The sequence below is a fragment of the Cajanus cajan genome, chromosome 1 (assembly GCF_000230855.2).
Source record: "Cajanus cajan strain Asha chromosome 1, NIPB_CcT2T_4, whole genome shotgun sequence".
Taxonomy (NCBI): domain Eukaryota; kingdom Viridiplantae; phylum Streptophyta; class Magnoliopsida; order Fabales; family Fabaceae; genus Cajanus; species Cajanus cajan.
This window is the reverse complement of record NC_138517.1, coordinates 11,591,817-11,605,583: the sequence shown is the minus strand read 5'-3', so window position 1 is coordinate 11,605,583 and position 13,767 is coordinate 11,591,817. Positions and strand designations below refer to the sequence as shown.

The following is a 13,767-nucleotide window of genomic DNA, read 5'->3' as shown; positions in this document are numbered from 1 at the left end:
GATGGTATCCCATGCAATCTCACAATCTCATCAATATACAGTCCAACCAATCTCTCTAGAGAATACCTAAGGTAAGAAATGTGCACTCTTAGTCAACCTATCAACTATAACCCAAATGGAATCATGCCCTCTCCTAGTCTTAGGCAAAGCAACTACAAAATCCATAGAAATGTTATCCCATTTCCACTCGGGTATACTCAAAAGCTGAAGTAGTCCTGAAGGTTTCTAATGTTCTATCTTAGTCTTCTGACACACTAAACAGGCACTCACAAATTCAGCTATATCTTTCTTCATCCAAGGCCACCAAAATATCTTCCTAAGGTCTTGATACATCTTAGTTGCTCCTGGGTGAAAACTAAGCTTGCTCCTATGACCTTCCTCTAAGATCAAACGTCTAAGTGTAGGGTCACTAGGCACGCACACTCGGTCTTTAAATCTTAACATTCCATCTACACCCAAGGTAAATTCTCCTCCAACACCTTGTCCTATAGCATCACGTCTAGCCATTAGAAATGAATCCACTAACTGTGCTTCTCCAATTTCCCTCAACAACTCACTAGTCACCCGAGTCATACCTAATCTCACACTTCTAGGGGTCACCTCACAAGTCAAACTCAAGTCTCTAAATTGAGCCAAAAGGTCCATCTCCCTAATCATAAGAGAAGACAAATGCAAAGATTTCCTACTTAAAGCATCAGCCACCACATTGGCTTTGCCCGGATGATAACTAAGATTAAAATCATAATCCTTAAGGAACTCTAACCATCTCCTTTGCCTCATATTTAATTCCTTTTGGTCAAATAAATACCTAAGACTCTTATGATCACTAAACACCTCAAATTTTGAACCATACAAATAATGTCTCCAAATCTTAAGTGTGAATACCACAGCTGCTAATTCAAGATCATGGGTAGGGTAATTCTTCTCATGTATTTTCAATTGCCTAGATGCATAAGATACAACCTTTCCGTCTTTCATTAACACTCCACCCAAACCCATCTTAGAAGCGTCACAATAAACCACAAAAGTCTTACTAAGGTCAGGCAACACTAAAACAGGTGCACTAGTCAACTTCTCCTTAAGGGTTCGGAAACTATTCTCACATTTACTATCCCATACAAACACAACTCCTTTCCTAGTTAAACTTGTCAAGGGTAATACTAACTTAGAGAATCCCTCTATGAATCTTCTATAGTATCCAGCCAATCCAAGGAAACTCCTAATCTCACTAATTGACTTAGGTGTCTCCCATTTAAGCACCGCCTCAACTTTAGATGGATCTACTGCTATACCTCCACTTGAAATCACATGTCCTAAGAAACTCACCTCCTCTAGCCAAAAGTCACACTTAGACAACTTGGCATAAAGTTGTCTCTCCCTGATAGTTTGAAGTACTACCTTTAAGTGTTCCTTATGCTCCTTTTTAGTCTTGGAATAAACTAGTATGTCATCTATGAAGACAACTACAAATTTATCCAAATACGGATGAAAAATTTGGTTCATGTAATCCATAAAAATTGCAGGAGCATTTGTCACACCAAAAGGCATTACTAGATACTCATAGTGTCCATAACGAGTCCTAAATGTTGTCTTAGGTACATCCTCACTCTTAACTCTAATCTGATGGTACCCCGATCTAAGATCAATTTTACTAAATATACAAGCACCCACCAACTGGTCCATAAGATCATCTATCCTAGGTAATGGATATTTATTCTTAATGGTCACCTTGTTCAACTGGTGATAATCTACACAATCTCATACTACCATCATTCTTCTTAACTAAAAGTACGGGTGATCCCCAAGGTGATACACTAGGCCTCACAAACCCCTTCTCCAACAAGTCTTCTATTTGTTTCTTAAGCTCCATTAACTCTACGGGTGACATCCTATAAGGTGCAATAGAAATAGGTCCTGTACCTGGTACTAAGTCTATGGAAAATTATACTTCTCTTGTAGGTGGTAAACTAGACATATCATCAGAGAAGACATCCGAAAAGTCACACACAACAGGCAGTTCATTCACCAAAATATTACTCTCAGAATTCAAAGAAGCTAACAACATGTACACTTGGGCATCCTCTTGTAAAGATACCTTAACTTGGTTGGCAGTCAAATAATCCTTACTCACTTTTTCAACAGGCTCACCAAAGACAATAGATTTATCAGCACAATTCAAAAGGACATGATTGGAAGATAACCAGTCCATACCCAGAATAACGTCTAGCTGACTTAGAGGCAAACAAATTAAGTCAACCATGAAATCTCTACCATCAATAATCAAAGGACATTTTAAATAGACATCAGAAGTAGACATTGAACCACTAGTTGGTGTCTCTACTATTAATTCAAAAGACAAGGAAGAAACAGGTAATTTTAATTTGGACACACATGCATGTGATATATAGGGCAGAATCTAACCAAGTCTTCAAACTTAGTCACATAATCAGCCACAGAATCTTCTTCTTGCTTCAATTCAAGGAATTCCACCTGTTTCTTATGTCTTACATCTCGGGGAAAGTATTTCTCCAAGAATAGCTGCTTGAAATTCTCCCAGTTCACTTGGGTACCTGCAGCTATCATTCTTTGCAGAGCACCTTGCCACCAGATGCCAGCCTCTCCAGAAAGCATGAAGGCAGCCAAAGTCACCTTCTGTATCAAAGGACATCCCATAGCTTGGAATATCTTTTCAACTTCGAAAATCCAGTCAGTAGCTCCATCAGGATTATAACCCCCACGGAAGCTTGGCGGATTTTTTCGCTGGAATCTCTCCAACCAATCTATCTATGGTTGTTGGTTCATATTACCAAGAGCCTGAGCCATCGCTTGTAAAGCATCAGCGATTACACGATCGTTCCTACCTCCTGCCATTACTTTTCTGATCTCCAGAAAAGTTAACAATTATACTATAAGTAAACAACAAACTTAATCAATCATATCAACAAATTCCACAATCAATCATTCCATCGATCATCTACCAAACAAGCATAGTAGACTCATAACTCACGGCCGATTGGATCGACCTGCTCTAATACTACTAAATATGACACCCTTACTACCCCAACATATATATTGTAATAATAAAAACTTATAAATAAAATTTCATTTCGGTAAAAGGGTTCACATGAGAATCTTAAAAATTATCCTTCAATAACCACAATAACAAAAATGAAACGCAAGAGTTTTCAAATTGTTTTCAAAAATAACATTTACAATAAAAACCTATGTTCTAAAAATCCTTTGCCCCGATGTCACAATATCAGAGCATCCCGACAATTTAACCACTCGTAGCCAGATCTTCCTCACCTAAATATCCACAAATCGCACGGTGAGAAAAGAAAACATCTATATATATAACACATAAGAAAACACATCATATTATCTCATTATAATTTAATATTCATGAATGTCGCCACCGGCCCGAAACGGGCTTTCGGCGGTCGCGAAGACGGTCGGACTCGTTTATTTGTTTAAAAATAGTGGATTGCTAGAATGACTTATTCTCAAACTGAGACCTCGTCAAACGAGCAATTTTATTAAAAGGCTCACTAATCCATATTAATCCCAAGCGGGACCCTCCATGGATTAGTGGTTTTCATAAAAGGAGGGTTCGTGGAGTCGCCACCAATGTTTTACTCAAAACATTGGAAAAAGGGATAAGGCAATTGATTTAAAAATCAACTTTGGCCACTACAACCAGAGTTGGGTAAGGGAGTCGGTTACGCGTGGGGAAGGTGTTAGCACCCCACAGCGCCCCTTTCGGGTTCCCTATGACAGATTATTTTTAACAGAACAGTATAAAATTACTAAATTACCCCTATTTATTCTAAACAATTATGAATTGACTATCTACATGATGACAGTTTAAATATACACACAGAAAGCAGTAAAAGGAAGGATTGAAAGGAAACCTCTTGAAGCGTGCTTTTATATATTGTAAAGAACTGGGAAGCGTTTTGGCGTTCCCACGCTCTACAAGCCCGCTCCTCGCTCTCCTAGAACAAAATTTTAACTAAGGGAATCAAAAAGATTTCCCCTCGACTAGGTTCGATCCTCAAGCAAAATGGCTCGGGGCTCAAGAACTTCGTCGGATCAACTCTCCGAGTGATTTCTAGGGCAGAACACTGCTCAAAAACCCCAGAATACTCAAGGAGAGGGTTCAAACTATGTTGAAAAAGTGTGGTAGGACGTCCAAATGGCCTCCTATTTATAGGAATGGGCCTCAATACGGCCTACAGGGGCAATACGGCCGTATTGAAATTTTTGAACTTCAATACGGTCGTATTGAAGTTCAATACGGCCGTATTGAAGTTCAGAAATTTCAATACGGCGTATTGAGTTCACTGTGGCCATATTGAAGCTTCAATACGGCCGTATTGGGGTTCAGTACGGCCGTATTGGGCTTTTTCCCTCCACTTCTTTATTTTGAGCTATTCTAAGACCTCTAGACCTACAGAGAACCCTCCTAGGGCCTTCGAGGAGTCCTTCTGGCTGATTATCCTTCAGTCTTCGAGAGTCTTCAAGCTTTATTTCCGACCCGGACAATTTTAGGGGTCTACAGCTGCCCCCCCTTTACTTAGTCAAACGGTCTTTTGGTGTACCGGCTGACAAGTAAAGGAGTTGACCCAATTGTCCGGGTGATGTGCCGACCTTCTGACTTGTAATGTCTTCCGGTGGAAAATTGTTGAGTAGCCTCTCCAGGTTGTTGCATACCTTGGCGCTTCTGACAACCTCGGTAGCTAAGTTTAACACCAACGTGCCTCTGACGACGCTGATGGCTGAGTATTGTCTCTCCAGACCTTGAGTATTGTCTCTCCAGACCTCGAGTACTGTCTCTCCAGACTTTGTTTGAGTATTGTCTCTCCAGACTTTATTTGAGTATCGTCTCTCCAGACTCTGAGTACTGTCTCTCCAGACTTCGAGTACTGTCTCTCCAGACTTCGAGTACTGTCTCTCCAGACTTTGTTTGAGTATTGTCTCTCCAGACCTTGTTTGAGTATTGTCTCTCCAGACTTTGTTTGAGTATTGTCTCTCCAGACCTTGTTTGAGTATTGTCTCTCCAGACCTTGTTTGAGTATTGTCTCTCCAGACCTTGTTTGAGTACCGTCTCTCCAGACTTCGTTTGAGTATCGTCTCTCCAGACTTTGCCTCTCAAAGATGAGGTAGTTGAGTATAGTTTGTCTCCACAGTCCACAATGCTGCTTCGACGGTTTGTTTTTCTGATTTTGTGCCGCTGAGGGCTGGATAACGCAGGGATCCGTCTAGGGGATGTGCAGTCATTCATAGGTTCTTGTGTCCCAACTTGCATTGCTTAGTTGGTACCCATGGGAATTTTTGACTCCTTGGGGTGTAGACACAGATGCTCTCTGAGTTGAGCGATGCCTTATGTTTGGCTGACGTCCTTTTGACGTGAGTGGAGTATCCCGGTTATCCTTATTCGGGTGTCTCTCTTTGATTTTCTGATTGTGTTGCCTCTGTGTAGGCTGTTATCCACTGGGGGATTTTGTCGTTGATTTTGATTAGCCTCTTCTGTTAGGCGTATCGGCTTGACGTTCGATGTTTGGCTAAGAGCCGGATTCCACTTGGGGAATACTTATTGATATTTTTGATTTTCTTCTCCTTTTTGCAGGGATGCCTCTTGAGTAGGCGATTGGGGATTTGGGGATCTTATTGTGTCCCAGAGTATTATTTAGGAAGCCTCTACAGGCTTAGCCTCGCTCAGTGCTTTGAGTCGGAGAGCTATCTTCCACCGAGGAAGTGTTAAGTCCTTTGACTTGTATATACTGTTTGGATGATCGCACTTCCATTGGGGATTGCGTCGATTTTGCTTTGATAGCTCTCGCTGGGGATTTTTCCGTGAGCTTGAGCTGAGGTTCCCTCTGGGGAGTATCATTTCTGCGAGCCTCTCCAGGCTCAGTTATTCTGCATACTGTGGAGGATATGGAGTATTATTTTGGTAAGCCTCTCCAGGCTTAGTTATTTGGTACAGATTGTTTGTTGGATTTTCTATATCCTTGCCTTTTTTATTTTCGGCTTTTTCTGTATTTTGTCTTTTCTTCTGATTTTGGCTTTTTCTGTATTTTGCCTTTTTCATGTTTTTGGCTTTTGCTGTACAGAAATTAAAAGTGTTAAAGAAATTAGATTTATGAGAGAGTATTATTTCGGCAAGCCTCTCCAGGCTCAGTTATTTTGTAGGAGTATTATTTCGGCAAGCCTCTCCAGGCTCAATTATTCTGTGGGAGTATTGTTTCGGCAAGCCTCTCCAGGCTCAATTATTCTGTACGAGTATTATTTCGGCAAGCCTCTCCAGGCTCAATTATTCTGAGAGTATTATTTCGGCGAGCCTCTCCAGGCTCAGTTATTTTGAGAGAGTATTATTTCGGCGAGCCTCTCCAGGCTCAGTTATTTTGAGAGTATTCTTTCGGCAAGCCTCTCCAGGCTCAGTTATTCTGTATGATGCTGTTGATTTTCTGAATCTTTGTATTTTGCTTGCTGCTGTCATACACAAGCAATTTTCTATTTTTCTATTTTATGCGGTTGCCTCATGATAAGGTCTTTGAATGTGCAACTAATGTGTGTGTGATGCACAAATGCAATACAATTTTTTACTTTTGTTCATTTATTTAGAAAAGTGAGTGGCTCTCCCTATCCTCTTCTTCTTGGAGGACTTTCTGTCATTGACGCGAGGGAGTATTTTTGTGAGCCTTTATGCAGGAGATTATGGATTTTACAGGAACCCCTCCAATTTTCTTTTATTGACCGATTATTAATGGAATTTCGTACAATTTTATGAAAAACCAATTCAGAGGCATAATCACATGGTCAAGAAAGAAAAGAAACAAATGGATATTTTTATTGATATTCACAAGTGTTTTTACAGAAAGATATACAGAAGGAAATTTCTGAAGAATGGCTGGCCAGGGTAGGCTATATACATTGGGCTTAACAATTATATCTGTAATTGTTGCTCTTTACGTTCCCCTAATTGCTTCGGCCTGAGCCAGGAGTGTAGATGCTGCAAGATGCTTGCTTCTAGAAGATAATCACTTGAACCGCCTTTCGGTTTTCGGTTTAAGCGATCGTTGCTTGCTTTGCTTTTACATCTTATTCTTTTGCCCCTAACTTTTGCTTAGGACGTATCCTAACGGGGTAAATTTGCCTTTGTTTTGCCTAGTACCCTTGTACTGGCAGGCTTTTTATTTTGCCCTAACTTTTGCCTAGGACGCCCTTTTTGGGTTTTCATCCTAGCGGGCCTATGCAAGCAACGTCTTCAAGCATAGTACTTCTTTACCACGTCAGTGTTGACTAAGTATCGAAGTTCTTCTCCATCCATGTTTGTGAGGATCAATGCTCCTCCTGAGAAGGCTCGTTTTCCCACGTATGGTCCTCCGTGATTTGGGGCATACTTTCCGATTTTGTCCTTTTGAGTTGGTAGTAATTTCTTCATTACCAACTCTCCCTCATGGTAGACTCGAGGGTGGACTTTCTTGTCAAAAGCCTTTTTGATCTTCCTCTGATAGGCTTGACCATGGCATATGGCGTTCAGCCGTTTCTTTTTGATAGGGTTCAACTGGTCATATTGGCTTTGAACCCATTCTGCCTCGGAAAGTTTTGTTTCCATGATTACCCTTAGATAGAATATCTCGACTTCGATGGGTAGAACTGCCTCCACCCCATAAACGAGTGAGAATGGAGTAGCTCCTGTAAATGGACGTACTGAAGTCCTATAGCCATGAGGAGCGAAGGGTAACATCTCGTGTCAGTCTTTAAATGAGACAACCGTCTTTTGCACTATTTTTTTGATGTTCTTATTGGTTGCCTCGACTGCCCCATTCATCTTTGGCCGATATGGGGAAGAGTTGTGGTGTTGGATCTTGAATTCTTGGCACAGTTCTTCCACCATTTTGTTGTTCAGATTAGATCCATTATCAGTGATGATTTATTTCTCCATGCTTCCACTAGATTATTCTAAAATCTTTTGGGACAAGAGAGAAAAGAAGGGAAAGATATTTTTGTTTTGAAGTTTGTATTTTAGAGGGGATTATTTTTCAAAAATGGTTTTTGTAAGAATGGATGGCCAAGGTAGGCTTATGTGTTTAGGCTTGCTTGATTAAACACTTATGAAGTTAAGAAAATCTTTGTTTATTGACGTTGTGATTTTGACAACTTGGATAGCTGCTCTTGAACCTTTCTTTTTGAATTCGGTTCATGTTACCATCATGGATTTCTTTTGTTTTTTGATTGTCCTTATTTTTGCCTAAAACACCCTTTTGTGGCGTTTTAGCGGACCTTTGTTTTTGTTTATTATTGTAACCCTAACTTTTGCCTAGGTCACCCTTTTGTGGGATTCCTAGCGGGTCTTTTTATCTTTAGGATTTCTTTATCCATGATGGCACTTATTGAGGCCAAGAAAAGGTGCTCCAAGTTGACACACACACTTCCACATAAAAATGATGTGGGTTTATTATTATTAAGATGATTTTAACCTCATTCATGTTTATTCAAACAGGGTTAAAAAAAAATGTGGTTTAGAATTTTATTATAAGCAAGAAAAGAAGCAATGAGAAAGAATGATTTTATTATAATCATAGTGGAAGCATGTGTCCTTATTTCATCACTGATATGGGTCCCAATGTTGACCTCTTTTATCTTTCGGCCATGCCCCAAATTCACGGTTTCGAATTTCTCTTGACGAGCTTCTTGATCTAGCAATCTTTGCAGATCCGGAGAAATGGTCTCCTCATCACTGTCCAACTCAACCCTTTCACCTTCGGATCCCGGTTAGAGCGAACAATTACAGACACAATTATTTTATTGGTTCTGTTTAGGTTTAGAATTTATTAATATTGATGAGGAAAGAGAGAAAAGAACAAAAGAGAGTGATGTGTGAAATGCCTCTTTATTGATATATGTAAAATGTACAAAAACCCTTATTTACATGAAAAGGTTCTCATGATCTCGGGTACTGATCATGAGTCCCTAAAAGAGAAGAAAAATATGAAGGGGCCCTATTGTGGCTTGCCATTCTCTACTCCTGCTTTGGTAGAGGATTCTTGCTCACGTCGGGCGCTGTCGAATCGAAGGTGACCCACCCAGCATCAATAAGGTTTTGGACCTTGTATTTGAGAGCTAGGCATCTCTCTGTTGAATGCCCTGGTGCCCCCGAATGGTATAAACATTTGTCTTGTGGCTTGTACCAATCGGGGTAAGGTGGGTCGATCTTCCTTGGTGGAACATGAGCTAGAAGTTTGGCTTCTACTAGCTTCGGAAGGAGATCGCTATAAGTGGTCGGAAGTTTATCAAACTTCTTCACAGGGATGAATTGCGATCTTCCTGACTTCGAAGTGGAAGAAGCCGAGGATATGGTTATAGCATTGACTCCTCCCTCATTCTTCTTCCTGAAGGTCTTCTTAGCCTCGAATGATTGGGAAGGCTTAGCTAGCTTCCCACTTTTCAATCCTTGTTCCACTCTCTCCCCAATAGTGATGATGTCCGAGAAGAGTGTCGTTGTGTTCCCTATCATTTTATCGTAATAGGGACCAGTCAACGAGTTGATGAATAAGGACACCATCTCCTTATCTGACAGCGGGGGCTCTATCTGTGCCGCCAACTCCCTCCATCGTTGGGCGTACGCCTTGAAGGATTCATCATTTGTCTTACTCAAGGCTTGAAGATCTGACCTATCAGGTGTTAGGTCGATGTTGTATTTGTAGCGCTTGAGAAAGGCGTCGGCCAACTGCCTCCATGTACATACTTGATTTCCATCTAGCTGCATATACCAGTTGAGTGCAGTTTCAGCCAAGCTCTCTTGAAAGCAATGAATCAAGAGCTTTTCGTTTGTGGCATATGCAGCCATCTTTCGGCAGTACATGGTGAGATGACTCTTGGGGCAAGTCGATCCCACGTATCTCGGGAAATCTGGCACTTTAAATTTGGGAGGGAATTGAATATCCCTCACTAAGCACATGTCGGCGGCATCTTTGATATCAAAATCATGCCCCTCCATAGCCCTTAGCCGATCCTCTAGGGCGTGGAATTGTTCTTTTGAAACCTCGGGCTCTTTGATCATAATTCCAGCCCCAAGAGGTATGGCATGTGGAGGATCTTCTTCATGCTCCTCCTCCTCATGATGGGACCCATGGTCATTGTGATGAGATCCATGAATGTTATGGTGACGCATGAGTTCCAACATTTGCGCCATCTGCTCTTTGAGCTGTGAAAGCTCGGTTGTGAGCTTTTTGTTTTGCTCCTCCAATGCTTCCATTTTCTTGATTTTCCGTGCGCGCGTAAGGACAGAGAGATGACCAGCCACTTTCTAAAATGAATGTTTAGTTAGTTTATTTTATGGAATGAATACACTTTTTAACATGAGCTTGATAAACCTCCATCTTTAAGGCGCTGCCTTTTTAAGACGGAAGTTTACCACCCTTCTTTATCTATGATTTCTCCCCAACGGAGAATCTCTATAGTCATGGGTCTCTTTCACTCATGTCAAGAGGTATTGGTGATCCTAAAATGTATGTTTTTATGAGGATGCATGATGTCTTATTGGTAATGATGTACATGCTTCTCACTTTTATTATATTTTCACACATGGTCTTTCCTCTCATGTCATGGTTTTTTATGCATGGGGAATTTTTTAGACCTTATCACGAGGTTATTTATTAATGCACAAACAATTGCACGTAAACATTTACACAAACAATTCACTCATCCACGAACAGTCACGAGCGAATCACGAGGTAGGGGTCTCCTGCAGAAATGGTGCATATTCAAGGTAGGTTCTAACTGTTCTCACCAGTCCAAGGCCCCCAAGGTGCCCCCATTATAGGGACCCAATTCCTCTCGTCGTAGGTCGATGGAAAGTTCCAACGCACCGTCGGACTCAAGTTCATGGTTATCACCTTGAGTGATGTTTTCCGACAACGGTCTACGGGCACCTATAGACCCATTCGACAACCGGCCGTACTAACATCCACTCCCTATGGTTAATCACTCATGCCCCCGGGTATAGAGGGAACTGTTGTGTGCAAAGGTTTGTGTGCAGTTTTTTATTTCAAACAATTGCGGAATTTAAACATACAACAGTTATTTAAAGCCATATAATAAAACATATTATAATACAAGCAAGGGGTAATGAAGTAATTTTAACTATTATTTGTTAAAAATAATCTGTCACTAAATGGGACTGACTCTCGAGGCTTCCCCAGTGAAGTCGCCATCTGTCGCCACCGGCCCGAAACGGGCTTTCGGCGGTCGCGAAGACGGTCGGACTCGTTTATTTGTTTAAAAATAGTGGATTGCTAGAATGACTTATTCTCAAACTGAGACCTCGTCAAACGAGCAATTTTATTAAAAGGCTCACTAATCCATATTAATCCCAAGCGGGACCCTCCATGGATTAGTGGTTTTCATAAAAGGAGGGTTCGTGGAGTCGCCACCAATGTTTTACTCAAAACATTGGAAAAAGGGATAAGGCAATTGATTTAAAAATCAACTTTGGCCACTACAACCAGAGTTGGGTAAGGGAGTCGGTTACGCGTGGGGAAGGTGTTAGCACCCCACAGCGCCCCTTTCGGGTTCCCTATGACAGATTATTTTTAACAGAACAGTATAAAATTACTAAATTACCCCTATTTATTCTAAACAATTATGAATTGACTATCTACATGATGACAGTTTAAATATACACACAGAAAGCAGTAAAAGGAAGGATTGAAAGGAAACCTCTTGAAGCGTGCTTTTATATATTGTAAAGAACTGGGAAGCGTTTTGGCGTTCCCACGCTCTACAAGCCCGCTCCTCGCTCTCCTAGAACAAAATTTTAACTAAGGGAATCAAAAAGATTTCCCCTCGACTAGGTTCGATCCTCAAGCAAAATGGCTCGGGGCTCAAGAACTTCGTCGGATCAACTCTCCGAGTGATTTCTAGGGCAGAACACTGCTCAAAAACCCCAGAATACTCAAGGAGAGGGTTCAAACTATGTTGAAAAAGTGTGGTAGGACGTCCAAATGGCCTCCTATTTATAGGAATGGGCCTCAATACGGCCTACAGGGGCAATACGGCCGTATTGAAATTTTTGAACTTCAATACGGTCGTATTGAAGTTCAATACGGCCGTATTGAAGTTCAGAAATTTCAATACGGCGTATTGAGTTCACTGTGGCCATATTGAAGCTTCAATACGGCCGTATTGGGGTTCAGTACGGCCGTATTGGGCTTTTTCCCTCCACTTCTTTATTTTGAGCTATTCTAAGACCTCTAGACCTACAGAGAACCCTCCTAGGGCCTTCGAGGAGTCCTTCTGGCTGATTATCCTTCAGTCTTCGAGAGTCTTCAAGCTTTATTTCCGACCCGGACAATTTTAGGGGTCTACAATGAATATTTCAACATATCGTATTTTAATCAATCATGCATTGTCATCACGTCATAATTCTCAATCACACCAATCATCACAAATCTTACACTTCACACTATGCCAAGGTCATGCTACCCATTTAACAATCTCGGGCCATGCTCACCCCTGATATAACACTGTGCCAAGGTCACGTTATCCCTATCCTAGGGCCATGCTCACCCCTGACATGTTAACCAAGGTCACGATACCCACGTAACAATCCAGAGCTGTGCTCACCCCTGATATAACATTGTGCCAAGGTCACGTTACCCCTAACCTAAGGTCGTGCTCACCCCTGACATGTTAACCAAGGTCACGATACTCATGTAACAATCTCGGGCCGTGCTCACCCTTGGTCATAGGTGTGAAGAACCACAACCACATCTCATTCACATTCCACACAACATCTCATAGTTTAATTCCATACACATATCAGATAAGTCCAAAATAATGGGTTTCATACATATCAAGCAATTCACATTTAAATCGTCAATTTTTATCAAATAATATAATAATGATATTCATAAATTAAGATAATAATCAATAGAATTAGCAATTTAATATAATTGTAACATAAATAGTAAAACCCCCAATTGTTCCAAAACCTAGCTCACAGGCACTTTTCTACAATTTTATTCTCTCTCCCAGATCATCATTCTTACAATTTAAATATATATTTTTAATCCTCAACACATACGGAATCTAATGGTATAATTAATTCCTCAAACAGAAATAATCCAATTTTTCCAAAACCTAACCTACAGACACTTTTCTACAATTTTGTTCTCTCTTCCAGCTCATCATTCTTACAATATAAATATATATTTTTAATCCTCAACACATACGGAATCTAATGGTATAATTAATTCCTCAAACAAAAATAATCCAATTTTTCCAAAACCTACCCTACAGGCACTTTTCTATAATTTCATTCTCTCTCCTAGAGCATCATTCTTACAAACAAATCATATATTTATTGTCTTAATATATACATAATCAAATAATGTCAATAATTCTTCAAATAGAAATAATTATAAAATTACTCATAATCCTAAGGGATTCTTCCTCTACCCAATTCCCTTATGTAACTCTATACATAAATAATTCCCTTTTTCCCCGTACCTGGATATGTAGAAGCTGAATCTAGATATGTACAAGCTGAATCTACACTAGATCTGGTTGATCTCCCTCGCTGGGTTTCCCTCAGTCTGAAGCAGAAAGTAGAGGAAAGAAGAGAGAGAGCAGAAGAAAAGAAATAAAAAATGAGAGGTGTGCTTTTTGGGAGTGGAAAACAGCTTTATTTATAGGCATTCTACACCGGAAGGACCCGTTTCAAATCCGGAACGGCCCGTTCCGGACCCTTAAAACGTG

The 13,767-nt window shown here is 40.6% G+C and overlaps 1 protein-coding gene across 1 annotated transcript; it reads right to left on the bottom strand.

Annotated features, from left to right (window-relative positions):
- Positions 1 to 2,784: 2,784 nt before the first annotated feature.
- On the bottom strand, positions 2,785 to 11,980 carry LOC145958434 (uncharacterized). Its single transcript, XM_083075764.1, has 3 exons — positions 11,728 to 11,980; positions 9,306 to 10,315; positions 2,785 to 2,878 (listed from the first exon to the last, which is right to left on the bottom strand). Exons 2-3 carry the CDS (start codon positions 10,262 to 10,264, stop codon positions 2,785 to 2,787), a joined length of 1,053 nt encoding a protein of 350 aa, XP_082931890.1. The 5' UTR covers positions 10,265 to 10,315; positions 11,728 to 11,980.
- Between the last annotated feature and the right edge of the window lie 1,787 nt (positions 11,981 to 13,767).